This window comes from Lycorma delicatula, chromosome 2, assembly GCF_047948215.1.
Source record: "Lycorma delicatula isolate Av1 chromosome 2, ASM4794821v1, whole genome shotgun sequence".
In the NCBI taxonomy this organism is placed as follows: domain Eukaryota; kingdom Metazoa; phylum Arthropoda; class Insecta; order Hemiptera; family Fulgoridae; genus Lycorma; species Lycorma delicatula.
The window spans coordinates 64,282,671-64,306,449 of NC_134456.1; the positions used below are offsets into that span (position 1 = coordinate 64,282,671).

Sequence of the window (23,779 nt, forward strand, 5' to 3'; positions counted from 1 at the left end):
TCATGATGTATATGATGATAAAACAAATGGACCATTTTACTGTTAGACTGCACCTGTCGATTTTCGCAGCAAAAACATATTTCATATAAGTGTATTATTTATTATTAAATAATAATAAATATCACATGTGTATTATTTACATTTATCTGGTAATTACCTTATCATAGCCAATTGTAATTCAACTGTAATTTTACTGTTTACCCTTCACCATAATAATACCCAAAAAATATAATGACCTTTAATATTATTATTTTTGTTAATAATTAATAACAAAGATCTGTAACGATAAAGCTGTCTGGAATCTACCTAGTGGTTTCAATAAATTTTTTGGTGCTGAGAATGGAAAAATATTTTTTTAAATTCCATCACATAAGGTTTTTTTTCACAATTTGTCATTTCTGTTTTATCTATAGATGAAATATTACATCCCAAAACATATCTATTATAAGAGATCACTTAGTAAAACTGTTTAAATAATTAATCATAATTTTTTTTATGTATGAAAATGGAAAAAGTTCATATTCTGAATAAAAATACAGTGGGGATTTATGATAAAGAAATTAAAAGCAGTAATAAATCTATAACATAACTATACGTATATACAGCCACTTTCATTGAATGGTTAGGTTCTATGTAAAATGAAAAAAATCCTTACGTACTTACTTAGGGCAATGTTACTGATGAAATACAGATGGCAACATTAATTATAAGCACTGGTTTAGTACAGTACATAGGTACACTACATAAAATACACTACAAAATACAGTATAATTCCTAATTTACTTGAAAGCAATCACAAACTGTTTGATTTAAAAACTCACTACAGTTATAGTACATTAGGTACTATATTAGAAAACGGTATTACATGTTGAAATCGTACTCGGTAAATGCATTAAATATTAAAGAAAACAGCACTACAGTACTACATACACTAAAACTAAAATTACTGCAAAGGAAATTTGCAAAGCTAACCTACAGTATTTTGAATTGAATTTACAAAAATTTGTAATTTTTCCTTCTCTCGCTTTTGTTTTTAAGTCCATGTGAAGTTATGTGTACTCTTGCATGGCATCTTAAATCTTGCATTTAAAGATTAAGCTTCTATTCAAAGATGGATCAGCATCTATAAAAAAAACTGGATAAGATCATGGGATAGTTTAAGCCTTCGGTAAGCATTTTGACATTTAACTGTTTTCCAGGGATCATATCATCTACCTCTACATATTCATACTCTATCTGCGCCATTAAATCTCTTAATATTTTAATTTTTTAATGTCACTACATAATTTAATGTATGTGAATACGAATATTTTAGCTGAGAATATAGAAAGACATCGCAAATATGGGAAACACAAACAAGGATATTTCAATACAATTTTTTTTTTATGTATTTATATTTCAAAAGTTTTTATTAAATTAAATTCCATTGGCATCAAGAAGCCGTATCATTCTTTTGCTATATTTGTGGAAACTTTACCATCAAAACACAAAAAAAAAAATTAAAAAATTCATAAAAAAAGTATATTTTTCACATTCTGATATGAAATTAGGAGACCAAGACAAATCTTGGACTCCTCATAAGATCTGTTAAGTGTATGTGTTGAAGAACTTCATCAGTGGTCAAAAAGAAAAAGGTCTTTCCACTTTGGAGTGTCCATGGTTTGGAGAGAACCAATCAGTCGTAGCTATGATTTTTGTTCATGTATGATACAAGGATTCAATTTTGAAAACTGAAAGAACATTTTTTATTCAAACCTTCGATCAGCGACACACTCTGTACCTCATGGACTAGAAATACCTGTTCCTTCACCACCACATAAATTAGATGTTATATGTGATGAAGACTGGTTTCATAAGCCTGTGCTAATGAATTGGATGACGAAAATGATTATGATCCTTGAAGTGATGAACCAAAACTGTTTGAGCAACCTAAATTAAATATTTAGTGAGGGAATTAAACCTTTCTCAGGAATCTGCTGAACTTCTAGGCTCGCTCAAGGTTTAAGGCAAAAAATTGTTAGCTCCTGGCACTACTTTTTCTGGTTTAGGAACAGAAAAAAATCTTCACAATATCTTTCTCCAGAAGATGCATTAGTTTACTGCAATTATGCACCTGGACTCAACAACAACAATTCCACATTGACTACAAGGTTCTGAATGGAGACTGTTAATTGATTCATTGAAAAGGAGTCTTAAGGGAGTTCTGCACAATGGAAGTAAGTATGCTTCTTTACCAGGGGGGCATGCTGTTCATTTGAAAGAGCATTATGAAAATCTTGAGTTACTTATAATTAAACTTCAATATATGGATCAAGGTTGGATAATTTGTGGCGATTTAAAGGAACTTTCCTTATTACTTGGGCAACAAAGTGGTTATATCAAATATCCATGTTTTTGTGCAAATGGGATAGTCATGATAAAAAGTAGCACCACAATAAGAAATAATGATCAACAAGACAAACCTTAAAAGTTGGTAAGAAAAATATTGAAAGAGAACATTTAATAGAGGCAAACAAAGCTTCGCTTCCTCAGTTACATGATAAACTAGAGTTAATGAAACAATTTGTGAAGGTATTAAAAAAAGATGGAGAATGTTCAAGTATCTTTGCAGTCAGTTTCCAAATTTATCAGAAACAAAGATAAAGTAGAGTGTTTTTATTGGGCCAGATATAAGGAAGCTTATGAAATATGGAATATTTGAATATAAAATTAAAGAAGCAGAAAAACAAGCTTTGAAAGCATAACATATAAATATGTTAGAAAAATTCAAAATTTAAGCTGTAAAATGAGCTCAAAGGTGCATTTTCTAGATTCCCACCTCAATTACTTTCCCAAAAAATCTTAGTGCAGTAAATGAGGAACAGGGGAAAAGATTCCTCCAAGACATGAAAGAGATTGAGAGAAGATACCAAGAGGGATGGAATGCGAATTTGAAAACTGATTACTGTTGGATGTTAAAAAAGGATGACCTCCTGCAAGACCACAAAAAAAGCACCAAAAAGAGCATTGAAACAAAAAGAAAAAGATTTTATAAGGACTTATAAGAATATAAATAGTATTTTATTGTGTTTTTTCATTAGTTTTTATGGTATTTTAAAGTAATACTGTTTATCATATCACTCGTAAATAAGTCCTAAATTTAACTAAAAACTGTTTTTTACATTTAAAAAAAAATGTACAAGTCCTTTTTTTTAGAAATCCTTATGTGATGGAATTAAATTGAGGTCACATTTGGATTCAGCATCCAAAAATATATAAGAGTCAACTATCAAATTGAAAACAATTTTTCATTCATTAAAAAACACAAGCCTGTGTAATTATTCATTAATTACATGTTTTTATACATTTTTTATAATTAAAAATTACACATTTTTACTTATAAAATTATAATATATTTTATTTTATTATAATATTTTTTATATCAATTACACATTTTTTTATAATTAATTAATTATCTTTAATTAATTTTACATTTAATATTAATTAGATTTCAAGTTATTTTTGTTAAAGATTATATTTTCTAGTAACAGGTTAGTCTTTAGTATTTAAAATAAATATGTCTATTTAGACTGGACATATTTATAATTAATTAAAAGGAAGTGTAGCTGCCTTTGATTAAAATATAAATTTCTTTACAATATTATTTCAATATTTTACAGACTAACTACTACTTGCAACTAGTACCAGTCTATTTACTTCATTAGCAAATGTGATTAAAGATTGGACATCAGAACTTAGAAAAAGATCTTATACTCATCAATTTGGGAGAAAATGATTATCCTTGATTTGATTACTGACAATAGATTTCTGTGGACTGATCTAACTGTTGCAGCTGCAACAGTTAAAAGCACTTTTTGGTGAATAAAAAGCATACTCATATGCCATGGCAGCAAAAATGAAACAACTTAAAAGTGTTTAGAGCTGTTTTCCAAAAGTTGATTACTTATTACTATTCCTCAGAGAGTTTCTTTTTCTTTAGGTTTCTTATAAACAATAAATTTGATCTGTATTTTGCACTTTAGTGTCAGTAAAACTACCTACATATTTCACATTAAAATATTATAGTAAGAAATTGAAAAAAAATTTAATTTAATTTTAATAAAGCCTTTTAATAAACTTACAGGTTTTACTCTCCAGGCAATTAACAGAGGTCACTGGCAATAATAGAAGTAATTATAATTAATTTAATAAAGATAATAACTGAAAGGAAATAATTTTATTCAAAGAATATCTATCCAAACAGAATTTAAAATTATACTTTCATAATTTTGAATTTTAACTCGCCCATCTTATTTCAAAATTTATAGAAACCCTAAAATTATAAAATATCTTTTAGCAGTCTATACTGCTAAAAGATTAAAAACCATATATACATAGATTAATTTCTATGTATATACATAGAACAGATCTGTTTATAATGACATTTTTAATAGAAATACAAAATTTCTCAAATGAAATTATTTACAGTCTCTGCTTCTAAAATATAATCATCACTAAGATCAGAAAAAATTAATTAAAATAATTGTGATGGATGAGTCTCATGAAGATAAAATATCTTATTCAAATCTATTATGTAGAAATTCATACTTTAAAGGTTCTAACTTAGTAACCCAAGAGAAAATTCAGTGAAACTTATTTTATCGGAAAATCAAACTTATGATGTAATTTGATTACAAAACTGCCCTGCTTTCTCAATTTTTTGTTTTTCCTTTACTTCCATAGTTTTTAACCACATCAACAGAAGCTTATAATCAATTAAAATAAATTAACTATCTGGTATAATTTAAATAGATTTATAATTAAAAGTTTAGTTAAAAATCAAATGATTAAAGGGTACTACCATTAAAAATATATATAGAATGATAATTCTGAAAAAATTATGTATTGATGCATAGCTGGAATAATATATTTTTTTTTTTTTTGGGTGAAAAATGCTTTGATGTTATCATCGCCTGGACACAACATATTTGTTGTAATAACCAAACATATATCACATTTTATGTCTCAATTAGAATACTACATTTCAAACTGCAGTACAGCAATTGGTATGAATAGCTGATACACACTACAGCAATTTAAATTATTGAGTATAAATTAATGGCCCTAAGAAACCGTAAAACATAAGATAAAAACAATTCATTATCCCCTACAATAGTTCAAATGTTAGCCCCCAGTTTAAACTTGTGATGTAATGTCGCATAACAGATACAATCCACAAGGATGTGGTGCACTGTCAGTCAGGAGTCGCAGCAAGCACAAACTAGTGCATTTGTTTGAGTAATCAGATATCCATGAGCGAGCCTAGTATGCTCTATTCACAAATGGCAGATAATAATCTCCTCTTGACGGTTATTTCTGCATGAGGAGCTCCACAGTAAAACAGTGTTCTTAATTGGGTGAAACTTATTGTTTATGGTAGCATTCCAATCACTTTGCTACTCACCATGAACCACCCTCTTCAGAAATAGACAAGATCGTTAGAAGCTCTGCAATCGGTGAAAGAAGGCTGGAAGCAAGCCTCCTTTGCCGCACTATCAACACGCTCCTCATTGCCTGAAATTCTTATATGGCTGAGGATCCAGCAAAATCTTACTGTTGTATTATGTTTAGTCATTTTTGAAATGATACAATGAATCTCACAGATAACAGGGTGTCTAGAGTACACGCCATTAATTGCCTGTAAGGCACTCATGAAATCTGAGTCAAGAACACGTCAATATTTTGGGCTAATTATATGTAAGGCTCTATTAATGGTATACAGTTCTGCAACAAAAATACTGGTGATGCTGGGAAGACCAAACATGTATGTTCTGTTGCCAACAACAAAACCACAACCAATAGAATTAACGTTTCTAGAGCTGTCAGTATAAACAGTAACATCAGGATTCAAACTATTTATTATAAAATTTATTTTGTAAGATAACCAGATCTGTATTCTTTTTATTATACTCACAAAGATCAAAGTAGTAATTAACGAGAGAAGCCTGCCAAAGGGTGTAATAAGAAGGAACAACAGTAAGGACTGGAGGTAATTGTATTCTTAGAACTGAGAAAAGCATTGAGTTCTGATGCCCAGTGAAGCAGTAGATCTCAGCTGTTTCTGGTATTGATTAACATGTTAGTTCAAGAATACCACATCAAAGGCTGGATAAGTTGGTTGCGCTTTTATGCAAGCCACATATGAGTGTATCATTTGCTTTTGTCTACTACAAAGAGATGGCTCACCACTGTGCACCAGCAGACTTACCACGGCTGGAGCAAAAAGCACCTGAGGCAAGACAGATGAATGAATGATAGACTGTATCAAGCATCTTCAGTGTGGTGGCCCATGCCAATGAATAAGCCGTGCAGCCGTAGTCTAATCAGGAATGGAATAGAGCTGGGTAGAAGTGCAACATGCATATACGATCAGCTCCCCAACAGGTATTAGATAGAACCCTAAGCATGTCTAATATTTTGAGACATTTTACCTTATGTTACCCCTTTTTATAAATTATGGTAAATTACAGCTTGATAAATAGCACCATATAATTTAACACAATACTAAACTAATTTACTTCAGGCTAGCTTTATACATATTTATTACTGATGGATATATTATGTTACTGATGCTAGCCTCCTTTATCACATCACAATAACCACCACAACAATGTAGTTACAAATGCAAGAAATTCATAAGCGAGTGAGAGAGAGAGAGAGGGGCGAGGGGGGAGAGAAAGAGAGATAGAATTTTGGTGGATGTGCAACTATATACAACTAAAAGTCAAGCGTTAATTAAACAACAAAAATAACAATAAAATTAATATTCATTATTTATATATTTTGTAGTTCACCTGTTCCAATAGTTGTATGTATTCTTCAGCATCATCCTTATCACCATGGAAACAAGAGTCTAAAACTAGGTAACAAAAAAACAATGGCCATTCACATTCTATTTTTTCAAACATTCTTAATTCCCATGGATCATAATAGAGTCTGTTTGGATCCTGTAAGACCAACAACAAAATATTAAATGAAATATACGACAGATAAATGTGCAATCTAAAGTATAATAAATAAATATAACCTTTAACTCACAGTTAGAAACTACTGTTTAATATTCTGTAAAATTATTTTTTAGAATATAAGAATTATAGTTAAAAAAAAACACATCTCCAAATGAAATATGAAGTCTGCTATTTGTGCAGCTACCAAGCTCTTACAAGGCCTAGCTAAGGTTGCTAATTGGTGCCTCAATACTATCTTTAGGGAAACAGTAGTTTCCAGCAGCCCTGTAGACATGATATCTGGTGTTGACAACAAAATAGTGATGAATAGAATACTGAAAATAAATATTGTGAAAATTTACCAGTTCTACTGCCACCATTATACTGCATTCAGCCAAATAATAACAGGTGTTTTAACAAAATGGGAATAATACAAATCCATCTTTGATTTCCAAGAAAAATAAGAGAATAAACGTATACATATAACAATTTTAAAATGTACACAATCAATTAAGTAGAATAAGATAGGTGGAGTATGAATAATTAATTATATCCATGATTTCAAGACCAATAGCATGTATAAAACAAACAACAAAAAGAATTATAGCATATTCATCAATTTCAAACTCTATCAACAACACAATAGTTTTATTTTATATTCATTAATTAATGTATCCATAATTATAAAGAAAAAAAATTAATTACATTAATCAAATAAATTTGCAAATACATTGAAACAAAATCATTTATAATATTTACATTATCCATAAAAGAGACTGCCAAAAACAACAATTCTATTTCTTGAGTATTTAAATGCAAAATCAGACTAAAATCTTTAAACACATCAACAGGTCAGAATAATTTGTTGAAAATGAAAGTTATATATACTTGGCCCAGCCAATGTACAAGCTTGTGACGTCACGAGCAGACTAGATATTATTACTCAACCTGAAAACATCAACTCTGTGTATCAAATCGAAGTATTATTTATCATATTGTACATATGAATGCCAATTATATGTTTTTCATCAGTTAATTTACCTACTTTTAGAGCTTCTTTTTTCATAAAATCATAAACATTATTGATAATTTCACGAGCTTGACTCCTAAGTTTTTTCCTAACTACGATTTAAATTCTGCCATAACAAACTGCATTAATAACACATGAACAAAAATAAAACAAAAAATTTGTGAAAAATGAGTAATTATAAAATAATATCACCGCACAAAAACTCTATCCAAATACCTTCACTCAACACGATATAAACTGGACTGAAGTTCATTTCTTCATATGCACATTGTGTACTACAAATGACAATCTAAATGTAATCATGATGAAAGACATCATTTCTAACTGCATGTATAATTTTTATAGGTTAACAATTGTTATTGTTTACAAGATTGAGTCATTAAGCATTTTTATACATGCAGTCAACTCAAGTGGAAAGAACTGAGCACACAACATAAATGTATTGTTTGGGTGCCCGTATTGTTTGTAAGTAAAAAAAATGAAATAAAAGTAATAATTACGCACAAAAATAATGTTTTGAAAAACAATAATGTAATGAGATGTCAGCACATGATGTCACAAGCTCTTAGATTTACTGGGAAAACTATAGTTGCATAGTTTAATTGTTCTATAGAAAAAATTAACCAAAGACTGACAAAATTAAATCCAAAGAATATAAGAACGTATGATTCATTCATACAAAGGATATGTAAATTCAATTAACTGAATGTTTTTATGTTCCATTCATATTCATGTACATGTATAGGTTAATAATATATTATGTACATATTATTATTGGTCAATTTTTTTCACACATGCTCCCTCACTCTCATTTTATTTCACAGAGCTACCTTTTCTCTTTTTGTATTTTAAGAGAAGATTACCAGAAAATCAATGTTAACAAATTAATTATAATATTTTCTGAATCTTTTCCATTTATAGGCCAGAAAATTTTTAGCATTTATTAACTATTGTTAAGATAATCAATTTTAATAAAGAAGAAAAAATTGATAATATGAATTAACACATAATGCGCTGTGCCATCATCAACCACACAGACCACTACAGTTTTAATGTGTCTTTTATACAAATTTTTGTCAATTTTTTTTTTAAATTTTTTTGTGCATTATTAATTTTAAATGTGTTTTTTTTTTAAGTTAGTGAAAATTATTCAAGAATATTTTTATTTAATGTAATTTCAAGACATGATGAAATTTAAATACAAGTTAACTTATCAGGTAAATCAATTATTATAATTTATTTTTTTGACAATAAGTAGTATTTATTCTCAATATTTCTGTATTATTTTCTGACATAATTTCTTGTCTTTTTAGTAATTATACATTTAAAAATCTGACTATATTGCTACATGGTGTTTTAGTCTTGATTTTTCTTGTAGTGCATTACTTTACAATTTTTTTCAGTTTGTTTTTACTATTATAATTTTTTAAATAAAACACTGTTTCATTACTTTTAAATTCAATGAATTTGTTGATGTATTATTATTTTTATTTGTGTAATAAATAATTTAGAAAATTGAAACAAAATAAACCTTTTAAATCTCAAAAAAAATTCACATCAGTCAAACTTTTTATAGCTTATTACTAATTACACATTATCATATTTTCAAATATTTTTTATATTCTTGATTCAAACTATTTTATTGTGTTACTATTTATTACTTATGCTATATAATGACATTTATTTACTATATTCAAAAGTGTACAGAAATACAAAATATCACAAAACTATTCTAAAAACATTATACCTGTTTTCTGCCTTTTTCTTTCTTTTCAATATCTGACCATAAAATTAATTTTTTTGTATTTACACTTTTTAATAATGTTATTTTTTATCTACTTATTATAATATATATGTAAATTTTGATATTATTTCTAAACTTTTTTCAAAACTGTTTTTTTTTTCTTTTATGTATGTTTTTGTATTATGTGAATAATAAGTAATTCTAAGAGAATTATTTCTGTTATTTACTTTTAAAATAATATTATCGTTTTTCATAAATAATTATCTTCATTTATTTAAAAATTTTTTCATTCAAAATTTGCAGTTTTTGTTTTTTGTGTTTTATAAATAGACAAATATGCTGAGTAAAATTTTTAGTATAACCAAAGTATTTATAAAAAAAACTGAATAAATGAAAATATGTATCAAACTGTTCATTGTTAATTAAACGGGGATCTTTTAAATCATTCTTGGCTTGGACTAAGAATATAACTCTGACCTATGCATTGTGAGCATGATCAGTGACCTTTACAAACCATGGCTGTGAGGGCTTTTCCTAACAGATTTCCCTCACAGCCAACATCAACCAGCAATTATACAGGTCGGTTATAAGCATTCCCTAATCAGATCCTTCCCTCGGCCAAGACGAAACTATAAAAGAGCAGGATTAGGGGAGATTTTCCAGCAGGCTTGATAAATGCGTGGAATGAAACCCAGCTGTGATCAATAACTACCACAGATTCATAGGAGCAATAACTAAACCACAAAAAAGACCAGTCCCAGAGGATTCCGTAAAGAATACATACCAGGGTGGAATGATGAATGTGAAGAAAAATACAAGGAATTCCTTGAGAAAGGCGACAGAGAAATAGCTGATAACCTATTGCACAAAATGGATACAGCACAAAGAGAGAAGTGGGCGGAAACAGTTGCTAATCTGGACTTTAAAAAATCTAGCAGAGAAGCTTGGTCACTATTGAAGAAATTAGGCGATAGCCCTAAAACAAAAAATACCTATACAACCCTTCTCCCAGACAAGATTGCAACCCACATCATGTTCTCATCTAGAGCTCATTCAACATGAATTTAAAGCACTGAAAAACTGGCTAGTCCAGTTCTTCACAGACATCATGAAGAGAGGAAGAACTTTGAGTGAGATGAAAAGGTCAAATGTCATTGCTTTTCTAAAACCAGGTAAGCCAAGTGACGACACAAAAAGCTATTGCCTAATAGCTCTGTCGAGCGCAATATACAAGCTCCTTGAAAGACTCTTAAATAACAGAATTGGGAGCAAAATACTTGAGAGGATTCATATCAAGCAGGCTGGCGTTAGACCAGAAAGAAGTTGCATAGACCAGATAATGTCACTGACAACTTATACTGAATTATTCGCTTAATCAATTATTAGCTATACTCGCAAAGAATCTGAAAGGTCATACAAATTGATGGTGGACTCAGCCAATCTGACAAGTAACCTCGGACCCCTCACTGATAACTTACGTAGAAGCAGATTTCCAAAAATCTGAAAACATCAGCTGTGTTTATGGACTTCTCTGCTGCTTATGACACTGTATGGAGACATGGTCTTCTATATAAACTTATACAAGTAATTCCATGTAGAAAGACTTTATGACTTGTTGGTAGGACTTTTCAAGTTATATTGAGTAGCCACAAGAGCTCCTCAAAAATGCAGAACAACAGGCTGCCTCAGGGTCCATTCTGGCCCCATTGTATTTCAGTCTCTATATCTCCAACATTCCTGACACTAGATCCCATAAGTTCAGATATGCAGATGACTGGGTAATAGCCACAGGCCAGAAACACAGAAGAAGAAACACAGGCCATTTTGACACCTGACCATTCTGATCCTATCCATTCCAGGAAGTTTTATTCACTTTAACCTTTTTCATAACCACCAATAAATCTTCTAAATTAATATTCCTGTCTGATATTCCATTTACTCTATATGGTGGTGTGTAAGATATCTGAGAACAATTTTCTACTGCAATGAGTAAATTCTTTAAGTAATCATCTCATTTTCAAGCATTTATTTCTGTATCAGTTTTAAATCTATTTTTTTTCACTAATTTCATACATCTCAAAAAACCATTGACTCTGTAGGACCCTTAAAATATTGTATAACATTATTAAAAAACCTTCCTTTTACTGACAGTAATTTATACTCTTTCATTTATAAGCTCTACCTTCCTTATACGTAATTTTTAATTAACATTTTAATGCCTCATTTGAATTCTGGGGCGATTCATCCAAAATACAACATCTCTGGTTCATCTCCATTTGATATTTTTCTTTTCCATTATTTTCCCACTTTAATTTAGGTAAAATTGACTGAATCATATCTCTAGCATCATCTTCCTGCCCTGATATCACTAGTTCCAGTGACATATGGGCTAAAAATATTTCAGATTCTGTGAATTCCTTAATAATATATAAACAACAACCTGCCATAAAACAGTAATAATCAATTTCAGAAGATTCCTGTTGATTTATAAACATGAACTCCTCCTTTTATCCATTTCAGATCAGCCATTCAGTACTATTAAATTATTATTTTTACACACATCCAACATGCATCCATTTTCTATTAAGGATGCAATCTTTAGAATTCCTCACTGCTCTAATACATACATCAGTCTTCTTCTACTTTTGTCAGTATTGCTCATTAGCTATTCTCAACTTACAATTCTCCATGAAAATAAATTTTTATTGCCCCTCATAATCATCAAAAAAGTCTATCAAATCCAAGAAGTCCATTTAACTCTTTATCCTTTCTGCCAGAAACATAAACAAGTAGCATGAAATATCTGTATTATTTAAATATTACTAAAGTAAATTCTTCCTCCAAAATTTAAAAATCTAAAAAAATCATTTAATACAGAATCATTAAACCCATCATTAACTTCCCCTTTAGCCAGACCATAAGGTACTCAAACCTTCACTCCCAGCATAATTCATACTCCTGGAAATAATTTGATCAAAATTCTGCTATATTATTTTCGGTAAAGATTTTACATAAACAAAATATATCAAAGTTTTTGACTAACAGAAAAAACATGTGCTTGCTTCTCATTTCACTTACACTTAATATTGATTACATCAGCAACTGCATTACTTATACAATTATTATTTCTCTGGCAAACAACTTTCATTGTTTTCTTCTCTTTTTTTCATGAATACCACCTCCATCATACCTTACCCTGATAGCAGCAATAACTTTTCGACATGATTTCCATCTCTTACCATCAGCTGATTTCATTCCGACATAAAACAGTTTTAAACAACCAGTCAATTTTGAATAATTAGAACAGCTTACATGCAGAGATATTCTTAATTTATTTTTTTTAAGCCATAATCTTCTTTTCATAAGGCATGCATTCTGACTGAAATCTCTATGTACCCCAATAGATCTTTAAATCCTTCTCACATTATCCAAGATGTAATTTATATCGTAATCATATATATATATATATATATATATATAATTATATTTATCTGATCAACTTAAGTACAGAACAATAAATAAAGTAGGATGACACTTACCATTATACGTGCAAAAACATTTTCGCGAATTTCTCACATCATCAGTTGCATTACATTTTTTTTTTAAATTATTCAAATCAGATTACATATTATTATTTATATTTCTTATAAAAGAACAAAACTTTGTTAGAATTTCATTATTAGATTTATCTTTTATATACAGGGTTATCATAAAAGAATGATGCGGTTTTGAACATGGTTTAAATTAAAACAGAATTACTTACAGTTTATGTTTTTTATTTTTCAAATTTGTCGTCTCAAACATTTTTTTATATAATTAATCAATTTCAATATGTGCGCCCTTAGTCGCTCGACAAATGTCCAAACGATACTCAACTTCTCTCCAAACATTGGTTAACATTTCTTCGTTAATGGTTGTCATTGCTTCATTAATCCTGTTTTTTAAGTGGTTTAGGTCGAGAATTTTTTGAGTATAAACAACGCTTTTGATGTACCCCCACAAGAAAAAGTCGCAAGATGTCAGGTCTGGACTCCTTGGAGGCGAAAGTATGGGTCCTTGCCGGCCTATCCATCGATCTCCTAATTTTTCGTTCAAAGCGTCCGTGACCAATGCATTGAAGTCCGAGGGAGCACCATCTTGTTGGAAATGAAGTTGATGAATGTTTTTGAGTTCATCCAGCTGAGGAAAGCAATAATTGGTTAACAGGTCAAGTTACACAACTCCATTAATTGTTTTTTCAGCTAAGAAGAATGGCCCTATTACACGATTTTTCATCACACCACACCAAACATTAACTTTAGGCGAATCGCGTTTCTCAATAATTGCGTGTGGGTTTTCAGAGCCCCCTATTCGTGAATTGTGTCTGTTAACACATGCATTCACATGGAATGTACTTTGTCTGTAAAAATTATATCATCTAAAAATGATTCGTTTTCACTTATTCTGTCCAACATTTCAACAGCGAAATTGTAACGTTTTATACCATCATCGGGTTTCAATTCCTGCAGTATCTGGATTTTATAAGCGTGTAATTTCAGTTTTTTATGTAAAACTTTGTGAACTATTGATTTTGGAATACCTAATTCGATGCTTCGATGGGAGATGGACTTCCCAGGACTTCTAATTGCCGATTGTCTAATTAGTTCAACCGATTCGTCTGGTACACTTGGTCTGCCGGTTGATTTCTGTTTCTTAACTGATCCAGTTTCTTCGAATTGTTTGAACCAACGTGTTATATTATTTTTGTGGGGTGGATCTCTTCTGAATTCACGTCGAAACGCACGTTGAACTAAAATTACGGATTTTAATTCAGGTAACAATAAAACACACTTTGCTTTGTCTTTATCAGAGAACATAGTAACTCACTCGACTCACAGCAACAACAATACAAGAACTGACGTTGTGGTTACAACTGCTGATAAACAAACTTTTGGGTTGTAGGCTTTCAGGGATTCTAATAAAACACCTAGAAATTTCCCTACAATCTTCCTATGAATTACTGAAACCGCACCATTCTTTTATGAAAACCCTGTATTATATATTTTAAATATTTAAATTTTTTTAAATAAAATTAAACATTAAAAGTAAGTTAAAAATTAAAAAATTACTTATATAGAAATATGATGACAATTAATAAAAATAAATTAAATTAAAAATAAAAATAATTTAAATAGAATAAATATACACGTGGTCTAGCTAGCCAATGTTACATTACTGAATAGAGTTCAAATAGATTGAATTAAACATTAACAAAATTGAAGAAGTGCTCATCTATTGCAGCTTTTATAATCGTTATCATCCTCAAAATCTGTTTGAAGGTTGATCAAATTAAATCTACTTTTTGGTTTATATAAATAAAATCTTTCTAAAACGTCTAAACCCCTATTATTTGTATTCATATTATACTTTTTAATTTCCAAATTTGTTTGACTATCAGATATTGAATGTGTATTATTAATAAGATTGTCAGAAACTAATAGAGAAACCCAGTTTTCCATTTCTATATCTAAAATGTTCAGAGAATCTCGTTTTGAACGATCTAGTGGTGTTTCCTACACATATATGGTCACAATCATTATATTTTATTTTATAAATTCTACTCAAATTATATAAACCATCTGAATCAGTATGTTTATGTTTTTTAAACGTTTTATTATATGGTTATTTGTCTAATATGCAGACTTAAATTTATTTTTATCATAAACCTTTGTTATATTTTCAACAATATTATCAGTAGATACATATTTTAAATATACATTGTCAATTTTTTGTGTTATTTATTGGTATTAAATATGAATTATTTGTTAATTTGTGACATTTGTTTTTTGTATATATTATTTGCTAAAGGTTCATTATAACCATAATATGTAACAATTTGTTTTATAATATTTATTTCTTTTAGTTTATTTTTATTTTCATTATACTTTGTATAATCATGTTAGTATATATGTATTAATTTTGTGTGACCACGGATGATTTGAATATTTATGTATTGTGGTTTTGTTATTTGTGGGTTATCTGTATACTGAAGTTACAAATTGATTATTTTCATTTTTATTGTTAATTTCAATACTAACATCTAAGTAATTTATTCTCCTATTTTTATCAATTTCAATTCATTATTGTAAGAGTTTAAAATGTTCAAAATTATTAGATCTTCATTATGTATAACGAGAATATAGACCACAAAAATATCAACATATCTAGTTCATAATAAAATATCATGAGTATGAGTAATGCCATAAACAATTTTATTTTCAAAATCTTTTAGATAGGTTGGATTTCAATTAACCACACATCTCAGGAATAGTCGAACTGAGACTGTGTAAGACTACACTTCATTTACACTCATACATATCATCCTCATTCATCCTCTGAAGTATTATCTGAAAGGTAATTACCGGAGGCTAAACAGGAAAAAGAAAGGTATGTTGATGATATTTTTGTGGTCTATAATCCCGTTATACATAATGAACATCTAATAATAATTTTGAACAAGTTAAACTCTTACTATAATGAATTGAAATTTACTTTTGAAATTGATAAAAATAGAAGAATAAATTACTTAGATGTTAGCATTGAAATTAACAATAAAAATAATCGCAATAACCACTTGCTTGTGACTCACTGTGTACACCATACCCATCAATGTTATTTACCACTTGCATAAGATCACACAAATAAATGAACTGTAATTTTTGATATTCTAGTAGAATATATGATGGTACTTGGTGGCGTTGGATAATTGCATTGATGTGTACAGATGATTCAAGAACTCCATAAACTTTTATTACAAGGTTAAATTTTAAAATGTTTCTCATTACATGGTGCCTGTTTCAATAAGTGCTTTCATTTTTCTTTTACAAGATACAGAAACTTAAAACCGCAACAACTTTGGGGAAACAACATGTTACCAAGATAATGATTCATACTCTGAAATATCACCACTTAAAATCTTGATAATGTAACAATACGGTTTATTTTGTAGAAAATGATGGATTAAATATAAATGCTTTGAATTTTAGGAGAATATTTTATTATGTACTGATAAATGAAAATCATTAAACGGCAAAAAAAATAAACATTTTTAGATACATGTTTATAAGAAATTTTTTCTAATTTTATTGTTCTAAATCAATTCCTGAAGTTATGTTACATATTTTTTAATACATTTTCAAGGAAATTAGAAATCACTACTGCGCACAGTCATGTTTATATACATATGTATGTATGTACGTATAAGATTTTTTTGTCCACTACTGTATGCAAGTTGCAACCAATTTTGACAAAACTTGGTGGGGGTGATGTAAACGTATTGGGAATAAAGCCTTATTGATTTTCAAGTAAATCAATTCACAGGAACCAGAGTTAGAAACAAAAAACAGGGTTTTTGGGTACATTTTCAGCTTTTTTTCATTCTACTGGGTGCAATTTTCAACAGATTTTTATGAAATTTGGTAGGATGTAAACTCCCCGTATTGATTTTCAAGCAAATTAGTTCACAGGAATAGGAGTTAGAGGCAAAAAATTGGGTTTTTGGGTATATTTTCAGTGTTAACTAAAACCAGAAATCTGCCCTTCTTATGCACTTACTGCAACACAAAAGAGTTTTTTTTTGCATCTAACACACAAATAAATATTATTTATCTCTCATTTACTTTGCTTAATCTAAAAAATTTGGCAAATTAATTTGATAATTTTGAATGAACAATTAATACAGCACAATATCACTAAATTAATTTCAGTATTGACATAATAATTTAATCTTAACACAAAACAGGAAAGGGAAAAAGGATGGATCAGCTGATTGTAGAAAAAAGCACTCCTTTAACCAAACTATAGTTACACATCATAGTATATTAGAGAAAACATATGGCTAAAAAACAACAGATTCACAAGAACTTTGAAACTTAACAATTAATTTTTACCAATAAAGAGCAATAAATAATGTTATACATCACTATCTGTAGAGGTTATCAGCCAGGGATCTGAATGAGTTAGCCTGATTGGCAAATATAACCAAAATGAAACAATAAATATGGAGTAATAAAATAAATGGAAAAAATAAATGGTTGCATATCTTAATAACCTTCATTTCACTTTACCTCCTTCGGAGTTTTATGTCCATCACGCAAAAATCGTTTACAACCATAACGTCCTTGTAATTTAGAGCATATAGCATTTCTAGTTAACTGAATTAATGATGGATCATCTACAGCAAAAGCAGGAAAACTAATAACAGATAGTAGACCACTGTCCAGTTCTTTTGAGTTTGATTCTCGAGGTAACATAGACTGAAATAAGAAGTAAAAATGAAACAGTTAGTCACGTTTAGAATTTTCAGTTTAAAAAAAAATCAAAATGATTATCGTAGTACATAATTAAACAATAACGCTTATAAATAAATCTCATAAGTTACATTAAGTAATATTTGTCACAGTTCTAATATAGAAAAAAAGTGGCTATTTAATACATACAAATAATAAAGAATAAGAATGTGAGTAAAAGCTTGCATTTCTTCACGATTAAAGTACATTTTTCATTCTCTATTCATAAAATCAAACCAAGTGAGCACTTAAAAACCTAATAGTATAATTCCAAACTTTGTCTGTGACAATACAAACTGATTATTTCTAATAAAATGCTTTTCCCTGAGGTGCAAAAAGGCATGAAAATGAGAGATATCAAGTTAATTAAGACAACTATAAACAAATGAAAAGGAAACTATAAATTTCTGCCTGAGCATAGAACGGACATAGAAGCAACTAATCCTTGTGTCATGAAATGTTGCAGCAGATATAAATATGAATTCAGCGTACATGAGTTATTTCTCAGCAGTTTAGGCTGAATCATTCTATCACTCCCACATGAAAGTATATAATTATTGTTTTGTGCGAATAATGTACTGTAAGTTATCACATGTCTGGTGCCGTGGCATGCCAATGATAAGCAATTAAAATATTTTAAGTCTTTGTTATTGATGTTTATTAATGATACATGATTTGTAATACTTCACACCATTATTCAGTTCAGTGAAAGAAAGTATTTCAGTCTGTGTTATCGGGTTACTCCATACGGTATGATAATTTTATAGTTCACTTTTATAACAGTTTTATTCAGTGTTATTTTCCTTAGTTTTACCTCATCCTGTGTTTTTGTGCCAAGAGGTTTTAATAATGAGTGATCTTGTCATGAAACATAAACCGGGAAAACCCTAAGAAGCTCTGAAAAAAAAATTCAACAACGTATATATCTTAAAACAAGACCCTGAAACTGAAGTCAGAGACATTGCTCAAAAAGAAAGTAGTGCAAAAGGTGTTAGTGAAAAATTTTTTTTTAATATAATAAAGAATCGCTGACCAGGACATCATGGTATCTCAAGGATATATGCTCTACACAGGTATACCTAGGATGAGAGTGCTGAAAAATGTCTCCCAGTTTGGAACAGGCACTTCAGTCAGCCTCAAGATAAACGCCATACAAGAATTCGTCATAATCTCCAAGAATATCACCATTCATCCTAAAAGCATCTAATAAAATCCATAGTATAAAAACTGCCCATGCAACCACTAAATAATAAAAATAACTCACCAAAAGACCATAAAGAAACAGAAACATTCCAGATCTGCTCGACCTGACTAATAAAATCCCCAAAAACTATGTTAAACAATTAATCGGAGACTTCAATGCTCAACTAACCAGAGAAAGAAGGTACCACAACATCATCAAAAAATTGTCCACCCAAAAAAAAAAAAACAAAAATGGACAGTCATCAAGCTCTGTAGAAACCACAACCTAATCTCAAAATCCATATATTTCAAGAAGAAACCTCAAAAAATCAAAACCAAAAAGGAGAATGAAAACTAGACAATGTCTTCATGGACAAACACCACCACAAGATCTACCACGTAACAGTCCTCTGAGGAGTAGACCCAGGCTCAGATCACTATGTAGTCAAAATGAAAATTAAATTTACTTCTCAAAGAACGCAACAAAACCTAGCCCCTAAAACTAAAAGAGAAATGAACCCTTCCCAACTAATTAAGAATGAAAATTACCAAAATGCAACTGAAAATATAACAATGACGAGTAAACTTGAAGATCTAGATAATAAACTTAAACAAATCGCAGAAGAATTAGCCCTAATAAAATCCTGTAAAAAACAATATTTATGGTGGAACAGCAAATGTGATGAAATAGTGGATAAAAACATCAAACATGGCTATTTCACCAATCCCAAAAATCAGAAAAATCCTTCCAAAATCTAATAAAATAAAGAAAAAAAATCACCTGAACCCTAAGGGGAATAAAAAGAATACCATAAAGAAGAAGAATTCAATACAACACAGTCGAGAGACTACTACAAAACCTTCAAAAATCAGCTCCAAAATTACAAATCCCCAACCCTACTAATAAAGAATGAAAACGGTAAACTGACCATTAACAATAAAGACAATATGGAAATCCTTGCTAAATAATTCAACAAACTCTTAAATTGCAAAGAACCAACAGAACTACACTTCAACACCCCAATAATACCACCATCAGAATACATCAACCCTCCCATTATAAAAGAAGTCTACCAAGCATTGGGTAAGATGAAGAATTACAAAGCAGCAGGAGAAAATCAGAGCAAAAATTGCCCTGGATCAATCTGAACATCTGGATCAAAGAAGAACTACCAGAATGCTGAATGACAGCCCTCATTAGGACTTCAAAACATTGCAAATAAAATTTGCCACAAAATATCATTCAATAAGACAGAAATTATGCCCCAAAAATCAACACGAAGTGTTGATTTTCACGAACTGTTGATGTTAAAAGAAGTAAACATAAACAGTAATAAAATCAAAATAACAACCCAATTTAAATACCTTGGAGAAATAGTAACAAACAACCTAAACAAAAAAAACCTCGATCCAAACGAAGAAGAACAAACTAATTAAAACTCAAAAATTAACCTGGTATACTTACAATAAAAAATACCTATAAATAAACGTAAAAATAAGAGACTACAACAGAGTTATAAAACCAGAGGCCACTTATGTAACAGAAACACTCTCCTACTTTGAAAAAACAATCAAAGACAGAAGACTCCAGAAAATCAAAAGAATTGGAAGAACCTACATCAATAAAAAGTACCAGAAAGATGGGTAGTGGTGGATTGTGCCCAACAAAGTCATGTACAAAGCGTTAGAACCTATTACTGATACTATGCATAAGAGGAGACTATGTTTCTTTGGACATATCATGAGGATGTAAGATTCAAGACTTCTGAAACTGGTAGTACAGTGTACAGTAAAATTTCAACTCGAATAACACCAAGACAGGATGCAGATGGATCAGAGAAGAGAAGATCTGAAGGAAATTGACCTTACACCAGACGACACCACAGCTAAAATTAAACAAGAAAACTAAGACCAAAAACATTCACTTCACAATCACAACATGAACATTTTCAACACTAGAAAAGGCACAATGACAGGAATGTATCAAAAGGTACTGGAAGGATCAGAAGGCCCAAACAGTCCCATCAGAAACTTGGATAATGGACAGACTAAAGTGATCCTATGCAGTCAGAAGAGAGAATAATAATAATAAAGATTATAATAATAATAAAACTGATGGTAAACATGGTAGCCCTAAAAAGACTCAAAAGCATTTGAAAATTATTGAAAAGAAGTTGGACGATTTTACTAAAACTGTTATCAGAAAAAAAATTCATTCGTTTTATTTCAATAACAAGTTCCTAACTTGAACAAAATGATTAAATGAGGTGAATACCAATTCTGAACTGTCATATTTTTCTAGTAGTACATTACATCATGTTTTAAAATCAATGAATTTTCATTTCATGTCCAGAAAAAATTCTTTACTGATTGAATGTGAAGATATTATTTCATGCCATAGGGAATATTTAAGAGAAACTAAGCGATTTTATGAAGAGTGGAAGACAATTTATTTTATAGATGAAACTTGGATGAGTGTGGGATATATATGGGAAAAGGTATAGGTAGATAAAAAATAAAGAGTGCAAAAGATGCTTTTATGAAAGGTTTAACTGAGGTGAAAACCCTGGCTGGAAAAGGTAAATAATTAATAGTAACACATGTAATTGGTGAAAATGGGTTTTTGAACAGTGGTTTATGGGTATTTGAATTCAATTTCCCAAGAGTATGATGAAAAAATGAATGGTGACAACTTTATGCAGCGATTTAAAAAGATTATTGAAATTGTTGAAGAATCCATCATAGTAATGGATAATGCACCATAGTATTTCCTGAAAACTACTGAAAAAATTCCAAATACTTTGACCCAAAAATCAGAAATTGCTGAATAGTAAAAATCAAAGAAAATTGGGTACACTGAAGATATGGTAAAAGTAGAAATTATAAGATTAGTAAATCAATTAAAGAAACATACATATATTCATTATAAAGTAGATGAAGTAGCAAAATAAAAAATTGTGTCGTACTGCATCTTCCTCCATACCATTGCAATTTTAACCAGATGGAATTAATATGGACACAAGTCAAAAGCTACATTGGGAGTAATAACACAACATTTAAGTTAAGTGATGTAAAAAATCTACTGATGGGTGTTAATAGAGTAGTTGTAAATGCTTGGAAAGATTGTATTCAACATGTAATTAAAGAAGAAAATAAAGCATGGGAAGCAGACAGTGTGTGTGAAGATATTGTGATAAATTTGGGAAACGATGACAAAGTCAACAGACAGCATGTTTTAATGTAACAGCTACATAATTAATACCAACTGAGGATGCAAGATACCATGAAAATTAGTTATTGGAAATTAATATGGTAAGATTAACTTATCTAATTAATGTGTTTTGGTGGTTTATATTTCATATAATATTAAATACTAAAATGTATAATACATTTATATAACAAAATCGTATTATATACGAGTATATTAAAAATATAGATTTAATGTAAATATAGTATTTAAATATTTTATAACATATAAATTATATATTATACATACTAAATATGATGAATAAATTAATTACATTATAATGTATTAGCTGGTCAATGACTCTTTTTTTTTTTATTACAGCAGTATCAAAATAAATTTGTTTCAAAACAATATGTAAAATACAAACAAATATGAGCAGGCATAATAAGTAAAAAAATATGTATGTTACCATTTTCAAGAAATCAAAATTCAAATGTCTACATAAACTAATGTGACTGCCATGTGTCAGCAGTATGTTTCTTTGTATGCTTAGGAGAAAAATAAAACAAATTTTACAATAAGTTTTACTTTTTTCTTGTGTCTTATGTGTGTGTCCATTGGTGTCTACTCTTGTGTGCAAGTTAAAATATTGAGCCTTGATTAACAGTTTAGATCAGCGGTTCTCAACCTTTCAGGTTCTGTGTCCCCCTTTGAACACTGATATGAGGTCACACCTCCCCACCACCACCATATGTGGTCAATAGGAATATGAAACTGAAGCTGATTAGGTTAGGTTAGATTAAGTTAGCTGAAGCTGGTTTATTAAATTAAACTTCAGATAATTTTATACACAAAATTTAATATTACTACATATAACTTTATTTTCAACATATTGCTATTAGTATACAATTTTATTAATTTTTGAAATCAAAGAATCACAGAACTAACTAAAAATTTATCTGAGGTACTCTACAATCTACATAAGGTAGTTATGCATGTAATATCAGTCACTTTCACAACATTAATGAGAGGGCTGGCACTGTTTGTCCTTGACAAGTTTTTGAATATTTGGCTGTAACTGTGACAAAGCAGACCTCAGGTCACTTTTGACAACCAGCCTTGCTCAATATTTTGACTTCATGTACACAAATGTAGAAAATCCAGAATCACAGAGATATGTAGATGAAAACTGTACTAACAACTTTGCAGCTTCCAAAGCAACTTGTGGGTAAACAGGAAAATAGCTTAACCAAAAATCTTGAACATTCATGTTTGTGAACTCTGCGTTTGTTTAAGAATCACATTTTAGCTCGATTGCCTGTT

General features: G+C 29.7%; 1 protein-coding gene across 5 annotated transcripts in view; it reads right to left on the reverse strand.

Moving 5' to 3' along the window:
- LOC142318865 (putative phosphorylase b kinase regulatory subunit alpha) overlaps nucleotides 1-23,779 on the reverse strand; it is a 149,233-nt gene that overhangs the window by 97,910 nt on the left and 27,544 nt on the right. For all 5 annotated transcript variants that reach the window (XM_075355439.1, XM_075355436.1, XM_075355435.1 and 2 more), the window contains exons 6-7: nucleotides 17,866-18,054; nucleotides 6,834-6,986 (exon numbers count right to left, since the gene is read on the reverse strand). In XM_075355439.1, coding sequence (XP_075211554.1) covers nucleotides 6,834-6,986; nucleotides 17,866-18,054 — 342 coding nt within the window. The remainder of the gene's footprint in view (nucleotides 1-6,833; nucleotides 6,987-17,865; nucleotides 18,055-23,779) is intronic.